Genomic DNA, 25,104 nt, shown 5'->3' with positions numbered 1-25,104 from the left:
TTGCTGAGTCGGAAATAAAGACGGATTCAAGGGCGTCAGTACGGCCTATTCTGTATCATCGTGACACTTCTTTATTTTAATATACAGGCCAACAGAGCTGTCCCTGGTGCGAGAAATGAAAATCAATGAACTCCCATCTCACCTTCCCGTCGCCCACTAGTCTCCTCCCACGCTCAAGACCCTAAAGATGATTCAGTAAAACTTTCCGCTTCATTAACACTGCATAATGACTTGACTGGTCGTACACTGCGTCGCCTATTCGTATTTAAATTGATTTGTGCAATCATTATTGTAATAGAAGGAAGCACGAATACAGTATCGGATAAATAGTGGCGAACAGGAAACGTGGAAACAGCGCACAAGCTTAGAAAAAAGTGGCGCTCCAAAAATACGTAAGAACGTGCACAGAAAGACGTAGCTATAAGCGTCACTTTTAATCCAAGTGAGATTGTTTTTTCAAAGATTTCAGCTCCATTTTACCTGTAGTTTCATTTCCCAACTGCAGGTCATCTGAAGTGTCCCAACCCTTAGATGTCCTGCTCCTCTGCGTGGTAGGAGGCAGAAGACGAGGCTTAAAGAAAGGACGAGTCAGATAGCAAACTTTCGGTCACCTAAGTTTGGTATTTGATTTGCAAACCTTGTTCTTCATGAGGCTAATATTATTATGTTTTTTCTTCTCTGCTCGGCATTAGGACATCTGCTATGAGGATATGTAATTACATATGTAGCGGCATAATGTTAGATTTCGGAAATGTGAGAATATCACTCCTTTCCAAAACGTTATTTCTGTAAAAGAGTGCAATGGACAATCAATCGACCAACTCGAACGAGCCTTTGTATCAACGGAACATCAATGAATGTTGTTTTAAAGTATCAGGTTATCCCTTTGGTTATGTTACCTCCACCCATTTACTATGTAATTTAAAATAACACGTTTACAGTAATGACATTTTTGTTTTCAAACGCAATGATAAACCAATGTTCTTCATCTGCTTGAAACACGATTTAAGTAATCGGCGTTTTAAGTTGATTTCTTCTTGTAAGTGATAGGTCAGGAATCGAATTGAAGGCTCCGACCGTAGATGTTGCTGTTTTGAAGAATATGTTCCAGGTGTTTAAATTATAAAGTTAACATAAATAAATGGCAGAACGGTAGAAAATAATTTTCTTCTTTCCCAAACTGTAAAGTTTAGAATTTCTGCGAATGTTAAATGGTTGAGTTTACGGGAAATAATACTACGCGGCCATTTCTTGAAGGCAAGTGACTCTACCGGAAAGTACTATTAGTATCTCAGCTGGTTTGTACCATTTTCTTTTGATACGGCAAGTAAGTCAAAACAATATTAGCGCAACATGTTAATTTAAAAAAACGGAAAAAGGAATGATATTATGATGAAAATGTTACATTATCTACGCTGCCCCACCACATTCCTCCCCACCCCTCCCCTCCATTCCAACGCTGTCCTTCCCAGCTTCTTCATCCCAATTTTACCCGTCCCATCTCCCTCTCCCTTCAGTCAACTTACGTTCTACTTTTCCCGGATATTTCTGTTGACTTGGCTAACTGCGCTTTTGAAAGTTAAAAAGTACCCCCCAAAAAACCCCTCGTATTTGAACACAGTAAACAAGATTTATTTATGATGAGATTAAAGAATACACATCACCGGTAGAGAAAATGCCTACAGAGTCGCAATATCCTGACCTTGTTTCCTCAGCTACCGCAGTGTCAGAAGAAAATGGATCAATTGAGCACTAATATTACAAATTAATTTTGAACGGGTTGGGATGTTATCACAAGGAATTCTTCCATTACCTTGTAGTTTCATAAGTAAACTTGATAGGTAGAATGCAAAACATGTTGAATAAACAAATAAACGATTTCCTAAACAGACCGGTTTCGCTTTGGAAATCCATCAACCTCTCCATATCATGTTAATTTAATATTTTCTACGTGGATGGCTTTGAGTTTAACCCATCAATCTGCCAACATCCAGGCAGCAACTGCAACGCCTTATGTGCTATCCCTTTTTTTTACATCAACTAATAAAATTAATAAAATATAATTATTTTCAGTAATAAAATCTCAGTAAAATTTTCCGTAATATTATTTTCCAGACTGCGCATTATTCAAAACCGACAATTTATATCTTTGTATTTGTGTGGAACTGAATTAAATGCACGAGTTTGAGATACAGACGTAAGTGCCATGTGAAATGAATTTCACATTTCTAGAAATAAGAAATAACGTATTACTATTTGACCGCAAATTGCTCAAAATGAGGACTTTTATTCACAATGCAAAGTAGCTTTCAGGACATCATCAGAGCAAGTAACTATTTGACTGTTATTACAGTAGTATTTAAACTATGTCATGATAATATATTCGAGTAGAGACCTGGAGCGTGGTAATGACGAAAGAAATTAGTTAAGGAGAGCCGAAATAGAGACCCAGATTATTTTTTAACATTCCTCGGTAGATCGTGATCTGAGTGCTATCGTTTGCATGCGAGTTTACCTGAAGCTTGTTATGGCTAACCACTACCATCGATCCAACACCCACGCTCGCCAGCATTCAGAACTGAAAAATCAGGCAATCATTAAACATACTATCCCCTTGGTCTTTCCAGCTTTTACAAGACTTAACGGATAAGAAGTCAACAGCTGTGACTCGACAACAGAACTTTCTTTATGAATAGACTAATGTAAATAACAGGCATAATAACTGTTAAATATAAAGTCAAATATTGTATAGACCTAAACATTGCAACTCGTCAAACCCGAAACATTCATTCTCATGCTGACCTTTCCTATTTCACAATGTTATGGCAAATGGTCTATTAAATGCCCTTGAGAAAGTTGAAAACAGTTTTTGTGAGTACTAAATTAATACTGGTACTTAGTTAATACAATGCTGCCGTTTCATTTTCAAATGTAGGGAAATCTCCCAATTACTAAGCAATTTCGCCTTAAAATTTGCACCACGCATAAGTTTTTACTATCATAATCAAGTTGACTACAATTCATAAAATATTCGAAATGTTATTGTTGTATAATTTCAATAACAGGCAAGTAATTGTTAAAACGAACTATTTACGGAATGCAGCAGACCTATCCCGAAAATTTCATCCGACCTCCTTAAGTAGCTATCTCATTACGACAAACGCTACTGATTGACAGCCAAGAGCTGGGTCTATGAGTTGTGTTTCAGCAGCTCCATTGCCGTGACGTCTATATAACAGGGGCGGGTCTTGAAATGCCAATCGCTGCGTAATTACCCCAGAAACGGGTTAGGATAAAGCCAGAACCGCTGGAATTATTGAACGCCTGCGGTTTTATTCTGTCCCCACAGTACTATGGAAACATGTATATACACACACAGTAGTTCATCAAATAGAACCCTTTAATTTAAAGGTAAGTTCTTTCAAGCATTTTTGCGTCACTAAGGGAAGACTTTAATATGATAGGAAAACCGTGACAAACGGTCTTTGAATCATCAGAAAGCGAACAAAAATAAACTTTCACGGCTTTTCGCGAGGCTAGTTGCTGCGCGTTGTGCACGCTTCGTTTGCGCCTGCGTCATCTGCGTAAGATAGAGTGCGGTTCTAACAATTGCTTTCCAGTGCCACATTCAGGTGCGACCACCCTGAACGCTGCATCGTCCAGTACAGTGGTGCATCTTTAAATAAATAGTCTCAAGTCATAATTGTAGTGGTTCTCAGTACAGACTCTATGCAAATTTATTTTTAAAAAGTATTAACGCTGAGCGAGAAGGAGATACGAACAGGAGACTATACAGATTAGTCCAACAATAAATTTAACAAAGCATCAAAGCTCCGGGAAAAAATTCTTTATTGTGGACAATGGAAGCGTCCTTCTGCACTAGTAAATGTGACCGATTGCGGTATAAGCAGAACTAAAACGTGCATATCTTTAAAATAAACTGAACATTGAGACATGCTTGAGAAAACTAAATATTTTAATATTCTTTATAAAACACGCGAACGTAGTGGATTCCGAATGAAATTATGTTTTATTCCAAATAACTGGTATATTAAAATTAATGTTAAAGTCTGGCTTTTTATGGACACATTATGTGGTGTAAGTTACAGGAATAAACTGGTTAATCTTTTATTCAAAGAGGAAACAAAAATGACAATATCAGTATTCTAGAAAATGAACTTGCATGCAGTATAAACATATTAATGATATGAATTGGTCTCAAGAGCTTTAACCTGATACCGCTGCTAGTAAGGGAACAACGAACGTGTTTCTTGTGCGCAGTAATCTTGTTACTGTTCACTGGTTCATGAAAAATGTCGAGAAATCAAAAGTTACAATTAATCAAAAGTTAAACGTCGTAATGCTAACAACTTTCATGTCGAAGAAAAAAATGGTTTAGACTGATCGCCAGGTCGCATTTACTGCCACTTCAACTATTTCCGCATTATTCTTTACAGTCATGAATATATTTGCTTTTAAATGTATTTGGTTTGTTTTGTTCCACGCCATTGGTCCCAAAAGGATCACGCTTAACTAATTTTACAAAGTTCCATGTCTAGTCTACTTTCAGATGAAAACTTGCAGTAGTTTACCGTAGGAGATTTGCATAACCAATCACCTTTCCATTAGAAAATGTGGTATTGTGGGGCAGAACAAATAGATCAGGTCTAAAAGAAAGCCAGACTGGTGTCCTGCTCCAGTACGGGCAGGACAATACGAACGCTTGCTACTCCGAGTTCCTGTCCATCAAAGACACAAGGTTATTGAAACTAATGAACGTCGTGGCTCTTGGGCTGCAAGACCGCGCTGCGAACCTCCGATCACCGACCGAACGCAGACTCTGCCTGGGCGCCTAACGTCACAAACACAAAGTAACGACCTCTGCCAAGAACTGGGCGGGGATCCTCTTCCGGTTCGTCGCTGTGGCAATCGCGGCACAGCACAATTCACCGAGCTGCTGGTTGTCATGGACACTGGGCAGAGCGCGGTGGTGGCTGCCGACGGGTGCGAGTGGCTGCACACAGCCTCGTCCAGTTCCATACGGTCACCATGACCCAGAGGCTGGCATTACAAGGTAATGATAGCTCGGAAATTATAACCTCATTCACTTGTTTTGAAAACTACTCTTAAGAAGTGAGAAAGGAGGAAACTATTGTCCTTAATTGTGTGTGTCCTTCTTCCCACTTTATCAGAAAGTTACCGCCTGAAATTACGAACCGCTATTTCTATAAAAGAGAGACTTTCACTTGTATAGCACCTCTTCACTGCTGTAGGATATCATGAGGGCTGTTAATAAGTGTTGTGTAGGAAACGGGCTACCTATTTGTGTATACAAAGTTCCACAGACAACAGTGTAAGGATGACCACACTTGTTCTGGTGATTCTGGTTGACCATAAATATTATCCAGGGAGATCTCTTCGGTTCTTCAAATTCTTCATTGGGATCTTTCACATTCATCTGATTAAGCATCGCAGGCCTTCGTTTAACATCTCATGTGGAGGAGGACATTTCTCTATACTACGTTGGGATTGTACCTAGGTTTTGAGCTCAAGTCTTTAGATTGGGATTTGAACCCAGAACCTAACAACAGGTTGTATTGGATGCTTTTAAGATCCTCGTTTTAATAATTTACGTGCATTATTTCTTGAATTTCACAAATTTATTTTTATCTTTTTGCCCCAGTTTTTGAGCAGTACCAGAAGGCCAGAACACACTTTGTGCAAACAATTGCAGAACTTGCAACCAGGCCACAAAATATTGAAACTCTACAAAATGCAGGTAAGGAAAAACTGTGTTTTAGCTTTGAACACCAAATGCAGAAGTTTCACATTGTGGAAAAATTGTTCATGGTTATTTTAATAAAAAATCACCTTCTACTGTTTTTAAGGACTTGTACAAGCATGTATAGTTGCAATTATTTGGTTAAAATATATTACCTTTAAATATAAATTTGTGTGGTGGAAGAATATTGTAGCAAAATTATGACCCAAGGGGTCTTCTGCCTACAATTTACAGTTTTTAGTTCGTGAGATGCAAAATGTAAATATGCATGGGCACCAAGCAATTAGCAAAGCAAAACGTACATTGGCTTTTTGTGTTGGAGGTTTTGTGAGACAAAATGGAAATTGTTGGAAATACTCAGCTTAGGCATCAGGTGGAAAGAGAAACAGTTAATGTTTTGGATTGATGGCTTTCCATTTGATCTCTGACAAGTGGGGGGAAAATAATATTTTTAGTTATTAGCAGAGGGGTAGAGATAACAAAAAGAATATCAGTGATAGGATGGAGATCAAGAGAGATTAAATGATGGAAATTGTGGTGTTGTTTGCTGAGAGGATGAATAAGGGCAGAGCTGAGATAGGGAAAGTGCTGAAATAGTGAGATACAGAACACTGATTGCTGGAAATGTGAAATTAAAAGAGAATACTGGAAATGACCAGGTTGAGCAACATCTGCGAGAGAGGAAAAACTAAGTTAATTTTACAGGTTGATAACTTTCCATCAGAACTGGCTAGATTTGATGTAAGCAGGTCTGGTTACATAAAATTGTTGAATTGTTAATGAAGAGCTGATTCCAGAAGACTGGAGGAAAGCTAATGTAGTCCTTTTTTTTAAAAAAAAGGGTATTTGGGATAAGCCTGGAAATTACAGGCCAGCGAGGCTTGAATCACTGATAGGGAAGTTGTTGGAGAAAAGTCTGAGGGACAGGATTTATGTCACTTGGAAAGGCAGGGACTGATTAGGAGGAGCCAGCATGGTTTTGTTCAAGGGACATAATGTCTCCCAAATAGGAGTGTTTTGATGCAGTAACTAAGAAAATTGATGAAGGCAGAGCAGTGGCTGTGGCTTGCATGGACTTTAGAAAGGCTTTTGACAATGTTCGGCATGTTAGGCTGGTAAAGAAAATTTGAGGCACAAGGGATCTGAGGTGTTGGCCAACAGAGTCCACAATTGACTGGATGACTGGAGGCAGAGGGTAGTGGTGGATAGGTGTTTCTCAGACTGGAAATCTGCAACAAGTGGTGTACTGCAGGGATCAGTGCTGGGACTTTTGTTGTCTGTTATATGTGTTTATATGCATAAATAGTTTGGATGAAAACATAGGCAAGATGATTAGTAAGTTTGTAGCTGACACAAAAGTTGGTGGAGTCATAGATGATGAAGGTTGTCTAAGTATACAGCAGGAAATAAATCAGCTGGAAAATTGGACAGAGTGGTGCCAGATGGAATTTAATCCAAACAAGTGGGAGGTAATGCACTTTGGGAATCAAATTTTGCTAGAATAAATGACAGGGACCTTGGGAGTGTTGACATACAGAGAGATTCTTTATGGTGTAAGTCTATAGCTCTCTGAAAGTGGTGATGCAGGTGGATAGAGTAGTGAAGAAAGCACTTGGTATGCTTGGCTGAGAAATTGGGCGTAAGTGTTGGGACGCCTTGATGCAGTTGTACAAAATTTGTTGTGCATTTAGACCACACTTGGAGTATTGTGTACAGTTCTGGTCGTCACACTGCAGGAAGGATGTGGCAGCAATAGAGAGAGTGCAGAAGAGATTCACCAGGATGTTATCTGGAAGGGGCTATAGTTATAAGGACAGATTGGATAGGCTGGATTTATTCTCACTGAATGAAGGAGGCTGAGGGGTGACTTTGTAGAGGTTTATAAAATTATGAGGGGCATAGATAGTCACAATCTTTTTCCCAGGCCAGGGGAGTCTAGAACTAGAGGGCATAGGTTTAAGGTAAGAGGGAAGAAATTTAAAGGTGATCTGAGGGGTAAGTTTTTCCACACACAGGGTAATGAATAGCTGGAATGGGCTGCCAGAGGGAGTAATGGAACCAGATACTATAACAATATTTAAAAAGCATCTGGACAAGTTCTTGGATAGTGAATGTGTAGAGGGATATGGGCCTAATGCGGGCAAATGGGATCAGTGCAGATGAGATGGACGAGGTGGGCCAAAAATGCCCATCTTTGTGCTGTACACCCCTGATTCTATGATTCTTTGTGAAGTCCTGAGGGCTGTAACATGTCTGTCATAAGATGAGATGTATTTATAGAACAGTACAGCACAATACAGGCCCTTCAGCCCACAATGTTGTGCTGACCTTTAAACCTTGCCTCGGCTTTGTTGGAATATTGTTGGAAGCCAAAGGGAGAAATGGCAAATGAAAGTGATGGGTAACAGGAAAGCTCAGTATGCTGCTGAATAGAGGTATTTTCCAAAATGATCACCCAGTCTGCATTTGATTCCTTCAATGTAGGGGAAACCATAGAAGAATAATGCCTCGTATTCCATTTGGGTAGTCTGCAACCCAATGGAGTGAACATTGAATTTAACAATTTTGGTAACCCTTGTCTCTCGCACTCTCCTTCTGATCCTTCCAATTTTTGTTCCCATTCCCATGCACCCACCCATTTCCATCCCTCTACCCCTGCTAGTTCCATCCATCTACTACCCGCACACTTCACCCACCAGATCCCCTTCCCCATCTGGTTCCATCTGCCCTTCATCTCTCCCTTAATGGACCCCATTATCACCTTCTTTCATTATTAGATTCCAGTATTTGTGGCCTCTGTGTTGTCGCCTATTACCCTCCAGCAGGTGTCCCCCACCTTCCCCTACCCACCCACCTGTCTCCATATGCCTCTTGTTTTCCATGCCTGCTTCCCCATCTATCATCCACTAGCCACTGTCTCCCAACTCCTCTATCTCACCTGGCTCATCCCTTCTCAGTCTGCCTGTGACCTATCAGCTCCTGTCTCAACCCTCCCCCTCTCTATACCAGCTACCTTCCCTCTCCATTCAAAGTCCTGATGCACTGTCTTGACCTGAAACGTCGACAGTTTCTTCGCTGCCACAAATGCTGATCGACTTGCTGAGTGCTTCCAGCAGTTTGTTTTTTGCTAGAGGAAACCATAATTGTGAGTACCTAACACACTCCACTGAGTTCACAAATGAGGCAGTGCTCTACCTGAATGTTGTGAGAAGGAGAGTGGGTGTTGTTGGAGATTGTAGAGTGAACCAGGGAGTTGCTGAGAGAACCGTTCCTTTGGAATGGTGAAAAAGGAGGGGAAGATGTGTCTTGTGGTACCCCTTGGCTTCCTCTTCCACCCTGTGAGCCTCCCCATTGAGTGGATCATCCTCTGTAATTTGTGCTGCCTTCAATGTGATGCCATGACCAGGCACATCTTTCCTTTCCCTCTGCAGATGCTGCCTGATCTGGGGATTTCCCAGCATTTTCTGTTTTATTTTAAATGTTTCCAGCATCTGCAGTTTTGTATTTTGAAGTAATATACGATCTTATTTGGAGGATTGTGTTTCTGTACCAAATTAAGGTTTACTGGGTTTTTGGAGAATTGGATATGATCTCAGTGAGGACATACAAAATTCTGAGTGGAATTGACAGAATAGATTCTGAGAGTCTGTTTTGCTCACACTCTGTGGGCAGATTATTATCTAGAAGGAGAGAAAATTCAAAGTACAGAAGTACAAAGGGAGCTTGGGGGTACTCGTGTAGGATACCTTAAAGGTATACCACCAGGGCGGATCGGTGGTAAAGAAAGCGAATGCTATGTTGGCATTCATTTCGAGAGGTATAGTGTATAAAAGTAAGGAAGTGTTGATGAGGCTCTACGGGGCACTAGTGAGGCCTCATTTGGAATACTGTGCCAGTTTTGGGCCCCATATCTTAGGAAAGATGTGCTGATGTTGGAGAGGGGTTCAGAGGAGATTTACGAGGATGATTCCCGGAATGAAAGGGCTTACGTATGATGAGCATTTGTCGGCTCTTGGACCTGTACTCACTGGAGTACAGAAGAATGAGGAGGGGACCTCATAGAGACGTAAAAATGTTGAAAGGACTGGACAGAGTAGATGTGGTCAAGCTGTTTCCCTTGGTGGGTGAGTCCAGGACCAGAGGGTACAATCTTAGAATTAGAGGGTACAGGTTTAAAACAGATGAGGAGAAATTTCTTTAGCCAGAGGGTGGTGAATTTGTGGAATTCCTTGCCACGTACAGCAGTGGAGGCCAGATCATTGGAGGTGTTTAAGGAAGAGATAGATAGATATCTAAGTAGTCAGGGTATCAAGGGATATGGGGATAAGGCTGGAAATTGGGGTTAGAATAGTGTTTGTTTTTTGCCCCCCCCCCACCCCCAATTTCTCATTTCTTTTTCTTTTTTCCCTTTTCTTTGGAGCAGACTCGATGGGTCGAATGGCCTACTTCTGCTCCCTTGTCTTGTGATCTTGTGAACTTGGAGCATCCAGACATGGGGATACTGAGATGAGCAGAAATTTTTTTTTACACAGATGGTTGTAAATCTTTTGGAGGTCTATACCTCAGGGCTGTTGACAATAATTCTGTGCACACAATAAATGCTGATATGGATAGATTTTTGGACACAAGTAAGAGAGTTGATTGATATGCTGCTTTTATGTCTTATGTTTTTATTAACTATCTAGCTCTTTGACTTATCTATGCCTGCCTTGATCTAATTTAATAAATGTAAATGGAATTATATGAACTGTTGTTGATTTAACAAAAGTCTTTTGTATTTGTAGAGTGACTTTAAGGTGGTAATAGTTCTAAGGTATGTCACAGGAACACAACCAGATAAAATTGAAAGTAGGAAAAGGTGGACATTTTTAGACAAATAATTAAAATCTCAAACAATGGTTAAAGATCTTTTTAATCATTTGGAGACTTTCAACTTTTATTTCATGAGACATTAAATGGCTGGAAAAGGATAATTAAGCTCACCATTGTGAATCACTATGGCTCAGAATTTCCAGGAACAAGTGAGCCAATTGCAGTAGCTGTTGATCTATTGAGTAAATTCAAACTTAACTATTTCAATCTACTAGTGCCAACTTTGAGCCTCAGAGTAGTGTCCTAGGCCCTCCTTGCTTATGGTCTGCATATGCATAGAGCATGGACATAATGCCAATCAGTGTTTATAAAAGAAATTGTTCTATGCATATGAAGCTTACAAATGACAGGGCCTCGCACATGAGGAAAGCCTTAATTGAGAGTTTGAAGCCTGTTTGTGCAGGGAAAGGAGGCCTGACTTTGCATAGGCCACTGCAGGGTTCAGAGGCAATTATGATTTTCCTGGGAAGGCTGTTCTTTTAAGTGCATTTCTTAGTGATTGCTCACATTTGCCCTGATATCTTTGGGCTCCTGGAATGATGGCAGCTCCCTTGGCTGATTGCCTCCTCAACCAACCCCACCTCGCAGCCCAAATCCTCTCCATGACTAATTCACCTCCAGATCCTCTTGGGCGCTGACATGCCGATCCACTCTGATTCTTGATCCTTTTTTGTTTTTCCCAAATTCCAGTGATCCTGTAAATCTCCTCTGACACTCTTTCACCTGGTTTATCCAGAGGTGCTGAGTGGATGATTCCTCTTGGCTTCCTCTTGTCATCTCCAGCATAATAGAAGTCAGTCAGCCAGTTCAATTCAATTTATCCATTGCCCTAAGCAAATACAGCAAATGCTGAAGGATTGGATAACACCCTGGCTGAAGTACTGAAGACTTGCAATTCAGAACTACCTGCACTCGAGCTAAGCTGTTCCAGTACAATGATAATATTGTCAGGCACTTTTCCTGGGTGTGTGAAATGGACACACCTGGGAAAAATGCCTGGGTGTGTCCATTTCACGAAAAGCAGGACAAACTAATTGAGCTAGTTTCCACCCAACTAATCTACACTTGATCATCAGCAAACTGATATAAGGTGTTGTGTCACTTAATTTGCAATAACTTGCTCATATTTGCCCAGTTTTGGTTTCACCAGACCTCGTCACAGCCTTTTTCCAAACATAGACCAATGAGATTTGCCAGGATGCTGCCTGGATTAGAAAACATGTCTAATGAGGATAGGTTGAGCGAACTAGGGCTTTTCTCTTTGGAGCAATGCAGGATGAGAGGTGACTTGATAGAAGTGTATAAGATTATGAGGGGCATAGATAGAGTGGACAGCCAGCACCTTTTCCCCAGGGTGCCAATGGCCAATACCAGAAGATATCAGTTTAAGGTCAGAGGAGGAAAGTTTAGGGGAGATGTTAGAGGTAGTATTTTTTTTGGAGTGGTGGGTGACTGGAACACACTGCTGGGGGTGGTGGTAAATAGGGACATTTTAAAAGCCTCTTAGATAAGCACATGGATATAAGGAAAATGGAGGGTTATGGGCTGTGTAGGAGGGAAGGATTAGATTGATCATGGAATAGGTGTTTGTACAGGTCAGCACAATATCATGAGCTGAAGGGCCTGTACTGTGCTGTGCTGTTCTGAGGTGAATCCAGAGGTAAAATGAGAGTGACTACCCTCAACATCAAGGCAGTATTTGACTAAGTATGGCATCGAGGAGCACTGAAGTCATTGGATATTGAGAGGAGAGCACTCCGATGGTTGCAGTCATACCTTGCACAAAGAATTGTGGTTGATGGAGGTCAATCATTTCAGCCCCAGGGCATAATGGCAGGAATTGCTTGGGCCATGGTCCTCAGTTATTTTATCAATGATCTGCCATTCTAAGATCAAATGAGGGTAAGTTTGGTGATGATTGTACAATGTTATGAGAACAAGAATGGTAGTAAGGCCATTCTGCCTCTTGTACCAGCTACGCCACTTAGCAAGATGAAGACAATTTTTTTAAACCTCCTCATCACTTACCTGCATGAACTCACTATCCTTTTGTTCCCTTTTAATATATAAAAAGCCATTGATCTGTCTTGAATATGCTGCTCAATAGAGCCTCATCAGCCTTGGGTAAAAGAGTTCCAAAGATTCACTACTCTGAGTGAAGTAGTTTTTTACTTGCCATCTCGAATGGTCAATCCTTTATTTTGTGGTTGTGATCCCTTGTTTTAGATGCCACAGTGAATATCATCCGTGCATCTACTCTATCAAGCCCCTTAAGAATTTTGTACATCTCAATGAGATCACTGCTCCTCCTTCCGAACTCTAGTATGCGCTCACATTTGGTTAATCTCTCTTCGTACAATAAACCTGCCATTCCAGGAATCAATCTAGTAAGCCTTCTCTGCAAGTAAATCCTTCCTCAGGTGACCTGTACATGATACTACAGATGTGGTCTCACCAAGGCTATGCATAATTGGAATATAACCTCTCTACATAGCATTTGACTTCCTAATTATTTGATGTGCCTGCATGTTAACTTTGACTCAGATAAAAGGACACCAGCACCTTTCTTTGCCCTCCTGAAGCCTCATCCTCCCAGCCTGCTTTATTATAATGCTTTGCGTCATCAGCAAAAGTGGTTGTGGGTTGGGACTACTGAGATGCAGCAGTGATCAATGCTGGGGCCCCAGCTGTTGGATGAGAGGACCAAGGTTAATACAACCAAGTTTGCAGTTGTTGCAGCTGACATTGTCACATGAGGAGGATGAATGGAGGCTTTTTCTCCTGGGTAGAGGGGCTTCAGGGGAGAGAGACAGCTTAATTGAATGGGCAAGGACATAAATGGAATATTATGTTGAAAAATGAGAACTTCCACTTTTGCAGAAATAGTGAGAGATTGAAAGGTGTTGGTATCCTTTTATATGAACCACTACAAGTTATTGTACAGAAAGTAATTAGGAAGGCAAATGGTATCTTAATGTTCGTTACAAGTGGATTTGAGTACGTGAGTAAAGACACCAACTACTTTCCAATAAAAATATCACCTTTCTTTATTCATCCTGTCACTCCTCAAAACTCTTGAGGGTTTAAAGAAACCGCTATTAATTCCTTTTATTGGTTTTCTGTACTCCAGTAGAAATGTTTGCAGTTTCAGGTCTCTGACATACTAATTATTCTACACTGTATGATCTTTCTGACTTTAATGGCAATTTTATAATAGAGCCCCAAAGCTGCAAGTAGTATTTTTAGTGTTAATCTTGTTCCTCTCTGTCCAAGGGGCCACTCAATTAACTCAAATTCTTAAGTTTTGTATTGAATACAACTTGCCTTTTATAAATGCTCTCCAATTTAGTCTCAGGTTGTATATTTCAAGGCTTGAGTTCTAGTATATGTAACAGCAAGAGCATCCAGCTACTGCATTGCACTGTAGTGTAGCAGTTAGTGTAATGCTATTACAGTGCCAGCGACCTGGGTTCAATTCTGGCCGCTGTCTGTAAGGAGTTTGTACATTCTCCCCGTGACTGCGTGGGTTTCCTCCGGGTGCTCCAGTTTCCTCCCACATTCCAAAGACGTACGGGTTAGGAAGTTGTGGACATGCTATGTTGGCGCCGGAAGTGTGGCGACACTTGCAGGCTACCCCCCAAAATATTAAACACAAAAAATGTATTTCAAGGTGTGTTTCGATGTACATGTGACTAATAAAGAAATCTTATCTTATTTTATCTTGTATCTACATACAAGTGCATAAATCAGGAAAGTGCTGTCTAATTTGCATTTCTCTTCCATGAGATTTAATATACCTGTGGGTTTGAAGCACATGAAGACTTGCCCATCAAATCATTAGAGGTTTTGCTTTCCAATATAAGTGAATTTTAAATTGTCTGCTGTCATAATTACTGCCAGCTAACCTTCCTGAAATTGAAGACCTAGAATCATACAGCACAGAAATAGACCCTGTGTACCACCATGTCCATGCCAACTATCAAGTACCCACTATTTAAATGTTGTGTGAGTCTGTCTTTGCCACCCCCTCGGGCAGTATGTTCCAGATTCCAATCATCCTCTGAGTGAAAAAACTTTTCCTCAGTCCCCCTCTAAACCTCCTACCCCTTAAACTTTTGCCCTCTGGTTTTAGACCCCTCAGCTATGGGGGGAAAAGTTTCTCAATTTTAACTCTATCTACCCCCCTTGACCTCTGGTGCTGTGAGGGAAAACAAGCCCAGCCTATCTGTCTCTCTTCATAATCCCAGGTAACATCCTGGTGAATTTCCTGCACCCTCTCTAGTATAGTTCCATCCTTCTTATAATTTCTTCCTGTAATGTAATTTGAGAACTATAGACATTACTCCAGCTCTGACCAATGTTTTATAAAATTATATCATAACCTCCCTGCTCTTGTATTCTGTGCTCTGCATAATGAAGGCAGGTATCTGCGTTTCCTTGTTCACTACCTTGTCTACCTATGCTACCACCTTCAGGGATCCTTGGACTTGTATACCAAAGTCCTTCTGCTTTTCAATACTCTGTAGAAACCTACAGTTGTTGTGTATGCCTTAGCTGTATTAGTCCTCCCAAAATGCATCACATCACACTTACCAGAATTAAATTCTATCTGCCATTCTCTGTCCACTTACCAATTGAATATTATCCTGTAGTCAATGACTACCTCCTCACTATTGACAGCAGCACCAATTTTGTGTCATTTGTGGCCTTTGTCATTCTTCCTACATTCATGTCCAAATAGTTAATGCACATAAACAGTAAGGGTCACCATTGGTCACAGGTTTTCAATCATAACAACAACTCTCAATCATCACTCCTTCCTCCTATTGCCAAGTCAGTTTTAGACTCAGTTTGCCACTTTGCCTTGAATTCCTCTAAATCTTTGAATGAATCTCCCATATGTGACCTTGTCAATGGCCTTGCTGAAGTCCATATCAATTACATCAACTTCACTGCCCTCATCAATGGACTTTGTTACTTCTTCAAAGAGTAATCAAATTGGTCAGACAAGATCATTCCAAACAAAATCCCTGCCTTTCCACATGTGGATTTAAACAATCTCTCAAATTTTTCCAATAACTTCCCTGTCACTGACAACATACTCATTGGCCTGTAATTACCTAACATCCCTGCTGCCCTTCTTGAACAAAAGTACCATATTCACTGCCCTCCAAGTTCCTCAACTGTAGAAGATTTAAAAAATTCTCTAAGTGCCCCAGCAATGTACTCTCTTAGGAGCCTGGGATACATCTCCACAGGCCATGGGGATTTATCCACACTTAATCCAGATAACACATCTAATACCTCCTTTTTGATGATCACATGTTCAAGAATTTCTCTGTATCCCAGCTTTTACAAATATAGGAGTCCCATTCCTTAGATTTTAATTTTCATTGGAGATTTAAAAAAAACTTCTTTTCACATCAATCCTATTTTCTTTCCCTCCCTTTATTTCACTTTCTCTGCATAATGTTAATTATGTATAATGTTATAAATATGCATAATGTTATTATGAATTAAATATTTGAACATTTACATTACACTTCCTGGATTCTGTGTGGTTACTTTGGCCTACATGACATTTTTGAAGGGAAATGTACTATGGTGATGTGGTTGTTGTTCAGGGATCTCTTGCAGGATATTAGGGATAAATTTGTCCTGGTGAGGCAGAGAAAGAATGGTAGGGTGAAGGAACCATGGCTGATGAGAGGTGGAACATCTAGTTAGGAAGAAGGCAGCATACATAAGGTTTAGGCAGCAAGGATCAGATAAGGCTTTTGAGGAATATAGGGTAGCAAGGAAGGAACTTGAGAAGGGGCTGAGGAGAGCAAGAAGGGGATATGAAAAGGCCTTGGCGAGTAGGGTTAAGGAAAATCCCAAGGCTTTTTTCACTTATGTGAAGAGCAGAAGGATGACGAGTAAAGGTAGGACCGATTAGAGACAATGGTGGGAAGATGTACCTGGAAGCTGTGGAAGTGGGTGAGGTTCTCAATGAATACTTCTCTTCAGTATTCACCGAGGAGAGGGGCCTTGATGATGCTGAGGACAGTGTTGGTCAGGTTAATGTTCTAGAGCATGTAGATATCAAGAGAGAGGATGTGTTGGAGTTGTTAGTAAATATTAGGACAGAAGTCCCCGGGGCCTGACGGAATATTCCCCAGGCTGCTCTGCGAGATGAGGGAGGAGATTGCTGAACCGTTGACTGGGATCTTTGAGTCCTCGTTGTCCACGGGAATAGTACCAGAGGATTGGAGGGTGGCAAATGTTGTCCCCTTATAGTCCAGGGAATTACAGACCAGTGAGCCTTACGTCTGTGGTGGGCAAGCTGTTGGGAAGGATTCTTAGAGATAGGATCTATGGGCATTTAGAGAATCATGGTCTGATCAGGGACAGCCAGCATGGCTTTGTGAAGGGATGATCATGTCTCGCAAGCCTGATAGGATTCTTTGAGGAGGTGACCAGGCAGATTGACGAGGGTAGTGCAGTAGATGTGGTCTACATGGATTTTAGTAAGGTTCTGCATGGTAGGCTTCTTCAGAAGGTCAGAGGGCATGGGAACCAGGGAGGCTTGGCCGTGTGGATTAGCGGTATCCCACAAGGATTGGTTCTGGGACCTCTGCTTTTCGTAATATTTATTAATGACTTGGATGAGGGGGTAGAAGGGTGGGTTAGCAAGTTTGCAGGTGACACAAAGGTCGGTGGTGTTGTGGATAGTGTGGAGGACTGTCGAAGATTGCAGAGAGATATTGATAGGATGCAGAGCTGGGCTGAGAAGTGGCAGATGGAGTTCAATCCAGAGAAGTGTGAGGTGGTACACTTTGGAAGGACAAACTCCAAGGTGGAGTACAAGGTTAATGGCAGGATACTGGGTAGTGTGGAGGAGCAGAGGGATCTGGTGGTTCATATCCACAGATCACTGAAAGTTGCCTCACAGGTGGATAGGGTAGTTAAGAAAGCTTATGGGATGTTAGCTTTCATAAATCGTGGGAATTGAGTTTAAGAGCCGCGAGGTAATGATGCAGCTCTACAAAACTCTGGTTAGGCCACACTTGGAGTACTGTGTCCATTTCTGGTCACCTCATTATAAGAAGGATCTGGAAGCGTTGGAAAGGGTGTAGAGGAGATTTACCAGGATGCTGCCTGGTTTGGAGAGTATGGATTATGAGGAGAGACTAAAGGAGCTAGGGCTTTACTCTTTGGAGAGAAGGAGGATGAGGGGAGACATGATAGAAGTATACAAAATATTCAGAGAAATAGACAGAGTAGACAGCCAGTGCCTCTTCCCCAGGGCACCAATGCTCAATACAAGAGGGCATGGCTTTAATGTAATGGTGGGAGGTTCAGGGGAGATATCGGGGGGAGGTTTTTTTTACCCAGAGAGTGGTTGGGGCATGGAATGTGCTGCCTGGGGTAGTGGTGGAGGCAGATACGTTAGTCAAATTCAAGAGATTGTTAGATAAGCATATGGAGGAATTTAAAATAGGGGGATATGTGGGAAGAAGGGGTTAGATAATCTTAGGTGTGGTTCAAAGGTCGGCACAACATGGTGGGCCGAAGGGCCTGTATTGTGCTGTACTGTTCTATGGTACTTTCTTGCTGTTATGGGCCACAGAATGCCAAACCAAATATACCACCAATTGCTCGTGCATAAAAGCCCACAAAATTGGGGGAGCAGAAAGCATTAAGTATACAGGGTGCCGCTAATTAAAAAAAAAATGAGCCTAGAGGTTGGCAAAACTGATGTTAGAAAACAACTAGTCTATAGTTATCCTGGTTTATCATTCTCTTCCTTTCTGACCAAAGAATTAAATGATTAATCTCCTATGGACAGCACAATTTGTACTTTTAATAAGTATCAAACAGTTCTGATTAATGCTTCTGCTAACTTCATTCTTGTATCTCTTATCAATTTAGAATACAGGCCTTTGAGCATCAGGTGTTTAACCAGTTTTTATTTATGCAAATTTCTTTTCAAAACCATTTTCTTTCCACAATGAGCTCTATACATGTTTTGCATCCTTTGCCTATATTCCCACTTCAACTATTATCTGTTTATAATAATGCAGAGTATTTATTGACTTTTTCTGAAGCATTTATTATCATCCATGAATTTTATCCATTTTATTTTTGAAGATTTATATTTGCTAGCTAATATTTTTGCTCACTTAATTTGACCAGCCCCCTTTATTTCACTGAGAATGTTGCCTTTCCAAACAATTTTTGAGTCTGGTATTCTATTCTAACATTTTTAATTCCTGTATTGAACCTACTCATCACTACCACATTCTATCCCTTCATTTACTTCTGGCTTCAATTTTGTGTTGAATACATTGTGCATTATATGCACTTCACTCAGTCCTGACTTGGTATTTTTTTGGAAAGTCTCACTTTTATCTGTTTTAATGGCTTTTTAACTTTTTAGTATCTGTTTTTTATGTTAGTGATTTTTATCTCCCAGAACCTTAAAGTCAACATCCTTCCCTTGTTATAGGAGTTCCTCACCAGTTATTTCATCAGAATTTTGGCCTTCTATTTGTAAAATTCTATTAATTCTGCCCTCATTAATTTGGCAAAACTGATACTTCATTGAATCGGTAAATACATCAAGTTCTTGATGATAAATAAAGAACTGGGAATCTCTACCTACTTATGGAAGGCAGTGAGAAATGATAAGAGAGTGAGAACAAGCAAATGTAGATTGAAAAGTTTCCATTCACCCTGTAGATTAGCTCTACTCGCATCAGTGAAGGCAGATATTAGTGATGAGATTTACCACTGCTTCCAGTAGGCAGCCTTTGATATTTGGAAGAAAAATGTTGAAAGATCAAGGTCTCAAACCAGGCAGAATGAATGTGGTCCACTGGGCAGCAATGATTCTTGTCTTCCTGAATGCTTCAGAGATGTGGACTTCCTACAGTAGATACTTATGTGTGTCTCTTCAGTATCCTCCATGTCCTCTGATGAAAACATTCACGTCTCAGACAAACCTCCAAAACGTCAAAGCTTTGATTGCATTCATTCTGATGAGTGGGTTGCATCATTTGCATGTCCAACACAAAATTTTCAAAATGGACACTCCATCTATGCTCCCATGATGGCAAGAGATTACCAGAAGGAACACTTCAAGGATGTTCATTAAAGCCACCATTGCAAAAACAAAAACGTAACATCCTCATGGACTTGTAGGAATCCTTGATCAGCGACTGATCAAAATGGAGAAGAAGCATCCAGGATGGTGCAGAGAACCATGAATCTCTTCAGGAATGTGTGGAAGCCCAGCAAAAGCAACAGAAAGATTGTGCCACCTCCTATCCACTCATGTGCATTGTCAACCATTTCCTAACCTACATGTGGCAGAGTCTGCAGATCTGATATTTGTCTCATCTTGTAAGTTATCCTCAATACTAAGAGATTGCTGAAGAGTCACTGCTGCCCATTAGCTTTCTGCCAGGGTTTCGGATCATGATCTTTAAATAAGCTTTTCCTCGGGCTGTCAAGGTCCATGATGCAACAAATCTACCTTAATTTATCCTTCCCATAAGATGACCAGAAGTTTTGGTAGTTTAACAATATTAGATTTAGTGGTACTGAAATTCTCAATATCTCAGTTTTCAGAGTGCTGCTATTAGTATTTTGAATGCTGAACCTTGCATAACCAATATGTCAATATCATAAAATTATACTGGAATATCCTTTTGGTGCCAGGATGAGCTATCCTAAAAGATTTGCAGATTATTTTTATTTATGAATCAGAATGTAGTAAATTACAGGATCAATTGACCTAACCTGCATTGTGTTTGATGGAATGCATGAGTTAAAGAACCTTTGACCTGAGATTCCCTTCAAGTCGGCTTTGTTAGATGATGACTAAACTTTGACGTGGCTTTGGGATGAATCTTGCAAATACTTTGTGGAAGCAAATTTTTTTGTAAATTTGATGGCGTAACTTTTTGTATGTTTTTATCACTAGCATATTCTATCCTTATGACTGCCAGAAGATGTAAAATAATGGCTGGAGGTTTTAAATGATTCAGAAGAGAATGGTAACTTTGCAGTTTGAGGAGTGTGGATGTAAACATACATTTCACCAGTCTTGTGCTATTGCTGCAAAACCTTTTGTGGACTTCAGATACATTTGGATGTTTTAGGCTGCATGAAATTTGCTTTCTTCATTGCCCTTTTTCTAATTGTTGCAGTGGTTGTTAAACATTTGGGACATCTTTAGGTTCTGAAAGGTGTCATATTATTGCAAAAAAAAATCCGCCAGGTTCTTTTTCCATTCATGATGTTGCAGAACAAGAGATCGAGATTAGCACAGACTGACTGAGATGTAGAATAAAATCCATCAAAAGTAGCTTGTGTTTTGTTGAAAATGTTGAAGAAATATCTGGTTTCACAAATGATGGATTATTGTATGGAGAAATATTGATGCAACTAATCAATACTGTTCAGAATATTCCAATTTTGGTGGTGTTGACACCATGGCAATGCCACCTCTTGGGGTTCATTGATGAAATAGTATAAATCTATGTTAATAAATACATTTTGATCTGGGCCAGACTTTCACTTGGAAAACTGCCCCTCTTTGTGTAGTGACAATGCATGTCTAATTTTCCTGAGGATGCATTGTTACGTGTATGGTAGCTGTTGATTGAAGCAAACTTAGAAAATGACAATAACTAGGATACCAAATGGAAGTAGGACAAATCTATTTGCTCCGTCTTGGCTACTCCTCCATCAGAGAAGATAATGGATGATCTTTTGCTTTAGTGCCACTTTTCTATACTAGCTTCATATCCCTCATTTCCACTTAATGCCTGAAAATGTATTGATCTCTGTCTTGAAAGTATTTAGTGACTCCAAAACCCCCTCTTGTCTAGAGAATTCCAAAGATTCAGTAAACATCTTGTCTCTATTCTGAACAGCCAACACCTTTATTTTAAGACTGACTCCTGATTCTTGACTGCATCCTGCTTCTACCATGTAGAGACCCTAGAACATTTTGTATGTTTCAATGAGGCCTCTAGTTTTTCTAAACTTGTCTGTTAACCATAAAAATACTGGTCAATCCAGATGAAGGCTCTTGACCCAAAATGTCGACTGTCCATTTCCCTCTACAGATGCTGCCTGACCTCCTGGATTCCTCCAGCATTTTGATTCCAGCATCTACAGTCTCTTGTGTCTGGATTTTCATAAAATCCACCTAGTTCACTGTTGTCTTTGAGGGAAGTAAATCTGCTATTCCTGCAGTCAAGCCACTGTAGACTCACCAATGTAGCTGACTCTTACCTGCCTGCTGCATTTGGGGAAGGCAGCCTTGCTAGCGATTTTAACATCTCATGAGCAAATACATTTAGTAAGAGATTATTACTCTTGTCTTCAAACCTTCTTGCATCTTGCCATCTGCTTTCCTAATTCATTGCTACACCTGCATGTTAACTTTCAGTGAATTGTATACAAGGATAGCCAAGCGTCTCAACACCAACATTTTTCCATCTTTCACCATTTTAAAGAGTATTTTGCTTTTCTGTTTTGTTGTCCTTTGGAAGTAAAAGACTTCATGTTATTCCACATTATATTTCATCTGCCATGTATCAGCCATTTATTTAGCATGTCAAGTATTCCCCTGAAGCCTCTCTGCATCTTCCTTGCAACTTGCACTGCCATCCAATTTTGCATTATTAGCAAACTTGGATATATTACATAATGGATTAATCAAAGGGGCATATCTGTGATAGAGTTGATTGTGGAGGGAAGAATGAGCGATTATCTACCTTGGGCTATGGAAAGGTGGCACGGTAGCATAGCGGTTAGTGCGACACTATTACAGCGCCAGCGATCAGGGTTCAATTCCCATCGCTGTCTGTAAGGAGTTTGTATGTTCTCCGTGTCTGCGTGGGTTTCCTCCCGGTGCTCCAGTTTCCTCCCACATTGCAAATATGTACGGGTAGGTTAATTTGGGTTTAAAATGGGTGGCGCAGACTCATTGGGCTGGAAGCGCCTGTTACCACACTGTAAATAAAATTTAATTTTAAAAAAATTTAATTTTAATTTAATTTAAAATTCTTCTGAATAAGCACTTCGTCCTAGAAGATGAGCAGAGATATTTAGAGGCCCAAGTACTAAAAGCAAGTTGGAAAATATAATTAAAAAGTCTAATGAAACAATTCTCTTTATCTCAAGAAGGGTGGAAACAATGGCCTGGATTTTGTGGTCAGCAGCTATTCTCCTGGCTCACTGATGAAACTATTTCCCTAATTCGGATGTCCTTAAACCAATTTCCTGCAAAAAGGCAGATTCATTCTCAATGGTGGAGGCCCTGCATGGAGGCCTACCAGACGTAAAGCCCATTGGCCACAGAAGGGAGAGTTGGTAGGGGGCAGAACAAACTCTGCCCACAATGATGCTGAAAAATCTTTGATGGGCAGTGAAGGCAATTCCCTGGTCTACCCAGCTGTTGAAATACTACAAATGTAATTGGTAAATTGATATTAAGAAACAAGGGAAAAATGCAAACTATTTTAAAACATTCAAACTATTGAGGATTTTTAAAGTATTCAAAAGAACAAAATGAATTAAACATCTTTTAATTGTTTTAAAATATATATTTGTGATTGAGGGAGTGCAATGAAGGTTCATCAGATTGCTTTCTGGAGTATAGGGGTTAATCTATAAGATATTAAGCAGACTGGGCCTATGATCTCTACAAATTTAGAAGGATGAAAGATGATCCCTTGAAATGTACAAAATTCTTTTCTGTTTGGTAGGGTAGATGCAGTTGTGATGCTTCCCCAGCTGCAGTCCCTAGAACCTGGTATCAAAATAAGGGGTCAGTCATTTGGGACTGAGATTGGAAGGAATTTCTTCATCAGAGGGTACTAAATCTTTAGAATTCTCTATTTGAGGGCTGGGGAGTATATTTAAGAAAGAGATTGATAGATTTTTAGATAAAATGTGAATCAAGAGATATGGGGTCATCGCAGAAAAGTGGCACTGAGGTAAAAGGTCAGCCATGATCTTATTGAATGGTGGAGCAGGTGTGAGGGTTCACAAGGCTTGCTCTTGTATCTATTTCTTATGTTCTTATAAACAAAATATTAAATTAAATCCCTTGCCATTCAAATGAATGGAAATGTTGTTCCTACACCAGGTCTGAAACAAAAAAAAAGCTGGGACAAAACAGGTTTAAAATGACTGAGTGTTAGACATACTATGCATGCATTTCACCACTATAATTATTTGTATCATATCATCCTGCTTTCTATTTTTCAGCGATGACAAATGGACCACAACTGTAATTTAGCACCTTGTGCTGTTTTTGACAGGCTGTTCTTGCAACTTAAGTTTTTGCTACTGGCATAAAAGAGGGAATTCAGTACAAGAAAATAAGCAATTTAGGGTTTGTTGATTTAAGGATTAATGTGTATTTGTGTTTCATATTAACAATTAAATTGTTTTTAAATTTATTATTCATCTTTTAAATACTTTTAACATTTCAAATTCCACATTATAAATGTTTCTGATTATTTGCGAAATAAGCTTTTGACCACACACCTTGTGACATGCTCTCCCGTGGAACTGATGTTATGAGGTTGTTTTAAGACATTAATCCACAAAAGGTTAGTATGCCTTGGGACCAGCATGCAGATAGTTTGCGTAGCAGAAGATGAAAATCAATAACTGTAAATGATGGAAATCTAGCAAAGAAACAGAACATTGTGGGGGAAAATCTCAGCAGGTTGGGCAGCACCTATGAAAAGGGAAACAGTTAACATTTTGGGTCTGAGACCCTTCATCAGAACCAAGAAAGAGGCAGATTGGATCAAGTCCAATTTAGCCCATTGTTCTGAGCCAATTCTTGTATAAAATACAGAGCCACTGAGAAGTGTTTGACTCTGCAGTCCTGGTGCTCCCAAGAGACCTGAGGGGTAACCAGCAGTTGTGCTCTAGCAAGGGAGGCATTGCCTTTGAGAGAGGAGTGTATGGGGCAAAACTGAAGAAATAAATGAGTAAAACAAAAGTAGTTGTTTTAAATTTATAAAGTCAAAGCTAGGTTGTTATAGTTGCAGGAGTTGCTTGTGCTTTTGTCAGAGCATTAGAGATGATGCTGATGTTGTTGCTGTATGAACCCCAACCATGGAATATTGTGCAAGACTTTACATAAAGTTTCTATTTGTAACACACTCTCATACTGTTACCTCCTAGCCCAAGTAGTTTAAAAACTTTGAATGTAGGTTAAGCTGTAGTTATTGCTGCAGGATATTGTGAATTAGCAGATTTGCCAGGTCAGATCTTCAAGTAATTTTCCATCTCTTTATGTTCCTCAAACAGCCATGGCCAAATCTGCAACACATTTGTCATTGATACAGGAATGTTGATACAGAAATACATTCCCTATTGTGGTGAATAATAAAGTCATACAGCATGGAAATGGCCCTTCAGCCCACCGT

The 25,104-nt window shown here is 40.1% G+C and overlaps 1 protein-coding gene across 5 annotated transcripts in view; it reads left to right on the top strand.

The window, feature by feature from the left end:
* The first annotated feature begins 3,294 nt into the window (after positions 1-3,294).
* The window catches only part of spag6 (sperm associated antigen 6), a 109,797-nt gene continuing 87,987 nt past the window's right edge, over positions 3,295-25,104 (top strand). For 4 of the 5 annotated variants that reach the window (XM_052016308.1, XM_052016305.1, XM_052016307.1 and 1 more), the window contains exons 1-2: positions 4,213-5,074; positions 5,684-5,779. In XM_052016308.1, the coding sequence (XP_051872268.1) occupies positions 5,050-5,074; positions 5,684-5,779 (121 nt within the window). In that variant the 5' untranslated portion in view covers positions 4,213-5,049. Of the gene's footprint in view, positions 3,412-4,212; positions 5,075-5,683; positions 5,780-25,104 lie in introns of those variants that run through there. The other variant, XM_052016306.1, reaches the window with a different exon arrangement.

This window comes from Pristis pectinata, chromosome 5 (assembly GCF_009764475.1).
Source record: "Pristis pectinata isolate sPriPec2 chromosome 5, sPriPec2.1.pri, whole genome shotgun sequence".
NCBI classification, from domain to species: Eukaryota; Metazoa; Chordata; class Chondrichthyes; order Rhinopristiformes; family Pristidae; genus Pristis; species Pristis pectinata.
The sequence above is the reverse complement of the archived record's forward strand: the minus strand, read 5'-3'. Positions and strand labels throughout refer to the sequence as shown.